Source organism: Callospermophilus lateralis, chromosome 12 (genome assembly GCF_048772815.1).
Source record: "Callospermophilus lateralis isolate mCalLat2 chromosome 12, mCalLat2.hap1, whole genome shotgun sequence".
Taxonomy (NCBI): Eukaryota; Metazoa; Chordata; class Mammalia; order Rodentia; family Sciuridae; genus Callospermophilus; species Callospermophilus lateralis.
This window is the reverse complement of record NC_135316.1, coordinates 26176812-26184722: the sequence shown is the minus strand read 5'-3', so window position 1 is coordinate 26184722 and position 7911 is coordinate 26176812. Positions and strand designations below refer to the sequence as shown.

At 32.3% G+C, this 7911-nt stretch overlaps 1 protein-coding gene across 1 annotated transcript in view; it reads right to left on the bottom strand.

Moving 5' to 3' along the window:
* Window positions 1-309: 309 nt before the first annotated feature.
* Zmym2 (zinc finger MYM-type containing 2) overlaps window positions 310-7911 on the bottom strand; it is a 70628-nt gene continuing 63026 nt past the window's right edge. Inside the window, exons 21-24 of the mRNA XM_076872733.2 lie at window positions 3651-3765; window positions 2791-3042; window positions 2365-2485; window positions 310-1177 (exon numbers count right to left, since the gene is read on the bottom strand). Of these exons, the coding sequence (XP_076728848.2) occupies window positions 985-1177; window positions 2365-2485; window positions 2791-3042; window positions 3651-3765 (681 nt within the window). The 3' untranslated portion in view covers window positions 310-984. The remainder of the gene's footprint in view (window positions 1178-2364; window positions 2486-2790; window positions 3043-3650; window positions 3766-7911) is intronic.

Sequence of the window (7911 nt, the reverse complement as noted above, 5' to 3'; positions counted from 1 at the left end):
GCATGATCTATATCCATAACGGAAAGGGGAAGAAAAAAATTTGAATCTATTAATGAAGGGGGATTTCAGATCTTAATGGTTGGCATAGAAAAAGAAAACAGAATCTTATACTTTCATCAGACATTTTTACAAACAAAAATGTCTTAATGACCTGTTTTCAACTTATAGTCATTCTTTGTGTGTGTGTGTATATATATATGTGTGTGTGTGTATATATATATATACACACACACACATATATACATATACATATATATACATACATATATATTTTTAAAATTGGGGTGATGCAGAAAGCCACAAAATGAGAAAAGGACACTAAGGTTTTAATAAGGGGAACAAAAAGTTGTTTTCACCAGTATAGATTCACATTACAGTACACCAATATTGACAGCATTCTCTTGTCTATTTTTGGTACAGAAGATGGTATCTCTCTACATAACTTGTAAGGCTTCAGTAACTAAAACATAAAAACAAACAAACAAAAACCCCCCAAAACAAAACAAAAACCCAGCCTATTAGTTTACAGTTTATTTTAAAAATTCTGAAAGACACTGCAAGTTCTAAACTTTTAGTAGTGCTACCCATACACAACCATCTGGTCAAGAACCCAGTAAAAGCGCCCCTTGTTGAGGAAGCTTTGCAACAGTAGAGTTGTGCAATATGGATGTTTCTTACTACAAGAAAAAAATTTTACATGGCACATTCTCATTCGTATTTTGTAATGTAAAAAGTTACAAACATACCTAATCAAATAAATAATAAAAAAAAAAGGATTTGAATGTATTTGTTAAGTATTCTAAAACCACTACATTGAATAATGGCAACTTTCACTCACAGATTATTTACATGGTAATACCCAGTGTGGGTACACTGCTACAAAACTCAAAACAGGAGTAAACTTGAAATGTTTTCCATAATGAAGATCTAGCAGCATGACTATCTAATGCTGTTTTATCCCGATTGCTTCTGAAACATTCCTTTTTAGTCTGTGTCTTCATCCAGTTCATAATTGTCTTTATCATAAATATCTTTTACTAGAAGAACCCGTACGAGCATATTTTCCAAGGTGTTTCGGTCCAGTGAAGTAGATGTATACCAGACAGGGCTATCTGTAGAACTAGAGCATTCTGGTTGCAAATAAAAAACATCCATTCTCTGATTAAGATTCTGTGGACTTTGGGGAAAAGAAGAGAAAAGGTCAATTTCATAAAGTTTATAAAAATCCCCTACTACTTTTTGTTCAAGAATAATTTAGACCCCAGAAATCACATTATTTGGTCAGATGCTCTGCCTCAATTGTCTACATTAAATATCCTGACACTACAACATTTAGTTATTTTCTGTGGTAAAAAGATTACTTACCTACCATAATATAAACTGTATTTCACTGAATTCAAGACATCATTTATTTTAATCAGTTTTTAATAGTAATAATACAAATTGAAGATGAATCAGTATAAACATTTACCCCGCGTCAGGGATAGTGAAATGTGAAAAATGTCTTAGTATTAATGAATATGGCAACACATAAAATAAAAAACCCTATTGAGCAAAAAAAATTTAAAATAAACAAGATAAGAATAAGACAGGCATTTCCACCTAATCAACAATACCATGGGAAGTTCCTGATCCTGTTGCAATTGAATGGAGCTACACTTAAACCATGGTCAGAAATACTTCTATCATTCTATAGATGATGTAAATGTTTTTATAAGTTCTTGAGAACCATCCTGGGAGATGAATTATAAAGTTATTTTTAAAAGGAAGTACATTCTGAGTTCATGCCTATCTTCTGAAACCAGTGGTTTCTGAAAAGTATAGTACTTTCAGAACACTACTGGTCTCTGAAAAGTACTTTCAAAACTCTGCTATATCCTTCAGAACTTCCTAAAGGGTATTTTCTCTTAAATATAAGTATTTCATTTTCATCTCCAACTCCTTTATCATTTATTTTTTTCTTTGTGGTACAGGAATGCAAGGGTACTCTGTCAGATATATAATCATCTGGCTTTCTAGCTCTAACAGCAGAACCAAGTACATGAAATAGAGATTTGAGATATTTTTTATCTGACCTTTTACCGAAAAAGTTGTGCCACTGCTTCCTTGAATTTTTTGAAGAGGACAGCAGTAATTTCCTTAGTACAGAGTAATTTAACATATACGTGCTTGAATCCTAAAGTATGATAATAAGCTGGGTATTTCATAATAATGGGACTCAAAAGTTACAACTGAATGGACTTAAGTATAAGCCAGAAGAGAAAACTAAAAAAGGATCAGGGGAAAACATCACCTCTTGGTCATGTTAAATTCAACCAACTTACACTACCATCTTTAAAAAGCTACATCTTTATTAATACTCACCTTTTAGACAAGTAGCATTCAAACATTTTCACAGGACATCTAGAAGGATTGGATGTGTTTTCAATTTGCTCAAACACTGGCTCATCATCTTCATGTTTTCTTTTTCCAGTAGTAATTTTATCTTAAAAAAAAAATAAAAAAAAAATAAACCACCTAAAGCCAATCTTGAAGGAAAGATAGTACTATACACTCTTAGTGTCTAGTTAAATGGGAATAGATGCCCTTTAGCGTTCTATGTTGTTGATTCTGGTAATGCACAATTTTTCAAACAAATGGACCTGAGACGACATAAGATATCATAATTTGTCTTATTTTATGAAATGACAGTCCTTAGGTTCTCAACAAGTGACACAGGTGGGCTTTGGTAAAATAAGGTTTAAATAAACCCACCACAGGTAATCTCAAAATAAAAATCTGTTACACTACCTTCATTATCTGTTCCACATAAAGAAGATACTTGGTATCGAAGACATGCTTTGTTTTCCATTGTTAAAGGATTTTTTTTCCAATGCCTAAACACAGTGCCAAAGGAAAGTCTTAAGTGTTGTTCCACTGTTTTGAGGCCAAAATACTTAGTGTTAAAGTAGAACAGGGTATTCAAAAGAGCTACTGGAGAGTGTGATCCTAGTTGTTTTATCCTCCAGAGATAGTCTTCTTCAACTCGAGAGAATATTGACCCTTAAATAGAAAGAACTACTTTAAACAGAAGTATCATAAATAAAACCATGTATATTTACATTACAAATCATCCATAAATAAAGGTAATTTAAAACAAACCTATACCAAGTCTCCATTCACACCAGATCAACTGGAATGAATTTCAGAATTATCCATGTAACTCTTTAGCAACACACAAATTAGAAACATAGCAATCTATGGAACCATCAGCTCTAAAATAAGGAACTGGGTGTATGCTTTTGCCCTTTGGTAGGACAAGCAGATAGTCAGAAAATAATTTAAATATGTGAAAGGCTTGGGGAATAAAAGGTATTTTCCAAATATACACATTTTCTTCACATCACAGTGGTAAAAAAAAAAAAATTTACATCTCCACTGTAGGGTTTTTGACATAAACATTCAGCTTCATAAAGTAGGTCATATTCTTACAGAGCTCTTCATAAACACTACTAACCATATTCATTTCTAGTTCAACAAAAAATGAACAGATAAACTGATGAGTAAATGTTCTAAAAATGTCATCTGATTTATTTGCTAATTACACAGTTTCTGTAAAAATAACAATCCCAGTATCAAGTTATCGATACCTATATTTAAAATAACATTACCATCTGGAAGTATGCTTGGTTGCCAACTTCGTAGTATTTTATTCAATTCTTGCTCAAACATCTGGTATCCTGGATCAATAAATATGTTGTCCTTTCGATTACTACCACACAAGTACTTAAAAAAATAAATAAATAAACAGAATATATTACACGTCGTATTTCTTAAGAAAAAAATTTTTAAAAAAGCTTTGTGTATAAGAAAAGCAAGCATATTAAAAATGAGAGATTACTGGCTTTACATATATATATATATATATATATATATATATATATATATATATATACACACACACATAAATATACACACACACACACACAAAATTATCAATTAATCTGTGGCTTAAAACACTCAAAGCTATACACTCCAGAATCCCAAATACAAAAAAAAGGAATAAGAAATCTTTAGTTTATCAACCAAAAAAGACTCTCTGTGTTTATTATATAATTCATGGAGAAAACTAACAATTTTAAAGAAAGAGTAAGTTAAGATTAAGGAAAAATACTAAGGGGTAAGGATGGGATGAAATTTTACTCTGGCTTTTAAAAGCTCTCTTCAAGCACTGACTTTACTAGGCTAACTTCCCCCCACCCCTTACTGTCTCAATATGCTCAACTATCTCTGTATGTAAAGGCCTGTGAACCAATATAAATTTGCAAATCTTACACCTTCCTATGACAAACCTTTATTTTATTTATTTATTTATTTATTTATTTTTTGGGTGGGGGAAGGGCTGCCAGGGACTGAACCAAGGGGCAATTATTTTCTGTACAGACAGGGTCTTGCTGGGTTGCTTAGGGCCCCACTAAGTTGCTGAGGCTAGCTTTGATCCTCCTGCCTCAGCCTCCTGAGCTGCTGGGATTACAGGGATGTTCTACTGTGCCCTGCCACGAAGATAATTATGTTGGGATGGCACTGTCCTTCCTTCATCCTTTCTGTCTAGTAAATTTCTACATGTATTTCAAAACTCAATTCAAAATGTCTTCTACATTTTTAGATTTTTTTCATATTATACACTTAGATAAAATTAATTCATCCCAATTCTGTGCTACCAATATACCATGAGTACAGTATCATGACTTTTCAAATATTATTTGTCTATATATTTCAATTCCTTGAGCAGAGCATATTACAGTGGCTTTTAAGTCAAAGTGCTCATGAGATTCAAAATTCATAAGGTGTATAACTTGGGCCAATTGACTTAACTCTACTTCCTCATCAGAAAATGGTGATAACAGTAGGTTGTTAGGAGGATTAAATGACATGTCCTACACTTAGCACAGTGCATGGAAAGCAGTAAATAGTCAATAAATGTAAACCTTTAACATGCTACCTAAATCTCCAAAGCCCACTCTGATGCCCAGTAAACAGGCACTTTACTGATTTTTGCGAAATTAACCATTCACCTCATCATTGCTATTAAAAAATAAAGCAAAATCCTGAGGTCCTATAGATAGTTTAAATTTAGAAATATTATGTTTATTTTTAATAGAAATGTTTAAAATTATCCATTTACACAGCATCACAAGTGAGTTTACTATATTTTTAAAAATTTAGTAAACAGAGTTCACTCCTCTTAAAAATACATATTCCTACCAATAAAAGATTTAACATGTAAAAAAAATAAAATCAAAACCTGGAGGGAATATTTGTGAAAATGACAAGAGTTACTATCTAGAACAAATAAGAAACTCTCACAAAATGAAAAGGTTAATGAAAAGAAAATCATATTTCCTTTTCTGACTATTGTCAGATGTGAACAAAACCAATAAAATATGAGAACAGAAAAATATGCACAATCTTCCAACACCAGCTTCTAATTCTGTTTATGTACTTGAAGTAACATTTGGAAAGTAGTCTAGAAATCTTTATACTGAGTTTTGAATAATTTTTTTAAACTGCTTACAAATACCACAGTCTTTGCAAATGCATCCAATGAGACTACTACAATTTTTAAAAATTGTATTAAATAGATTCAAAAATAAAATTTACCATCTTAACCATTTTTAAGAATATAGTTCAGTAGTAAATCTTTTTTTGAAGAAACATTTATTAGTACATGAAAAGCCTAAGAGAAAAGGTTGGGGGTGGGGGGTGATTTCTGACATATCCTAAATGAAATAAGCCAGAACCAAAAAGGACAAGTGTATGGTTATACTTCTATGAAATAAACTTATAGAAACACCAAGTAGAATCATGGTTGCCACGGGCTGACAGAGAAAGGGAGTTTTTTTTTAATGCATACAGAGTTTCTGTTTTGCCAAGATGGAAAAGTTCTAGTGAAGAATTGTAGTAATGACACAGCAAGTGAATGTACTTAATGCCACTAACCTGTACACTTAAAAATGGTTAAAATTGTAGATTTCATGTTGTACATATTTTTATCACAGTAAAAAAAAAATAGTGGAAAAAGATACTAAAGATATAATTCATATCATAATCATTCATTATGCAATCCATTTATTTGGCCCTCATAGTATTTAGAGCTCTGATATTTAAAATAATCCATTCAACAAAAAGCAATATAGAGACTCAACTTCCCATCATTAAGTCAAGGAAAATATAAACACAACATGCCAAAATTTGTGGGATATAGGTAAACTAGTTTTGGAGAGACATTTATATCTTTAAATGTTTCCTTGAAAAGAAAATAGTTCTAGGGCTGGGGCTGGGGCATAGTTGTAGAGCACTTGCTTAGCAATTGTGAGGTTCAATCCTGAGCACCACATTAAAAAAATAAATAAAATGAAGATATTTAAAAAAAATTTTTTTTTTTTTTTTTTTTAAAGAAAATAGTTCTAAAAGTCCATGATCTAAGTTTCCATCTGGGGGTGGGTAGGAGGGAGGTTCACACAACTTAAGAAATTATAATAAAAAACAGACCTTCAAAAAAGAGAAGACAAGACAGGTATAACTGTAGCTAGATAAGCTGCCCAAGCAAACTATAGCTCTAGCTTCACTGGGCCAAATTCCAGCAAGTACCTATTTTTGTTTTTGTTTTAAAAGCTGTGAGCTAAGATTTTATAAATGTCTATAAATGATTTTATTTAAAGCAGTTGTCTAAATAGCTATATAATATCCTAGAGCTTTGCTTGTTGGTCTACAAAGTCAAAACTATTTATGATCTTTCCCTTTAAAAAAAAAAAGTTACTGGGCTGGGGTTGTGATTCTGTTGGTAGAGTGCTTGCCTGGCACATGTGCAGCACTGGATTCGATCCTCAGCACCACATAAAAAATAAAATAAAGGCATTGTGTCCATCTACTAGACAAAAATATTTTTTAAAAAATTTCTGATTCCTGAGTTGGCCTATTCAAGAAACAAAAAGCACAAATTATCAATACTAGAAATGAAAATATGGTCACATTCTATATTTAAATATAAAACCAGCCTCAGAAACTTGGCGAGGACCTAAGCAACTTAGCAAGACCCTCTCTCAAAATAAAAAAGGGTTGGGTATGTGGCTCAGTGATTACGCACCCCTAGGTTCAATCCCTGGTATTAAAAACAAACAAACAAAAATCTACATATGGCATCATATTTAATGGTGAAAGACCAAAGACTTCCCTCTCAAGATTAGAAACAAGACAAAGGATTCAGCTCTCACCACTTCCTTTCAACAATGTTCTACAGGAGGTGGGAAAGAGGTTATCTTTAATAGTATAATAAGGCAAAAAAAAAAAAAAAAAGAAAGAAAGAAAATGCATATTAGAAATAATGGCTGGGGCTATAACTCTGTTGGTAGAGTGTTTGCCTCACATACACAAGGCCATGGGTTCAATCCCCAGTACCACACACACATTAAAAAGAAAGAAAGAAAGGGAAATAAAACCATGTTTATTCATAGACAACATGATTGGGTATATAGGAAATTCTAAGGAAAAAGAAAAAAGAAAACCACCTACTAGAACTAATAGTAAAATGGTACAGAATACAAAATGAATATATAATAATCAACTGTATCTCTAACATGTGAGTAATGCCAGAACTTGAAGAACAAAAAGTGTCTGCATGAAGAGAGAGCAACTAGATGACAAAACACAGGGCTGGGGTAGGCAGAGAAACCCCCATTTTGACCTCTGGGCTAAACCTGTAGTATTTGTTCAGAGCTGGAGGTCATTATTTCAAGTTGATCTTTGTGTTTATTGTGAGAAACAGACTCAGATTCATAGACATGTGGATAGTTTACTTCAAACCCCTAAAAGATTGCCCCTTTTTATGACATATTCCCAAAGAATTAGTAATCAGGAACATATCATGAAACA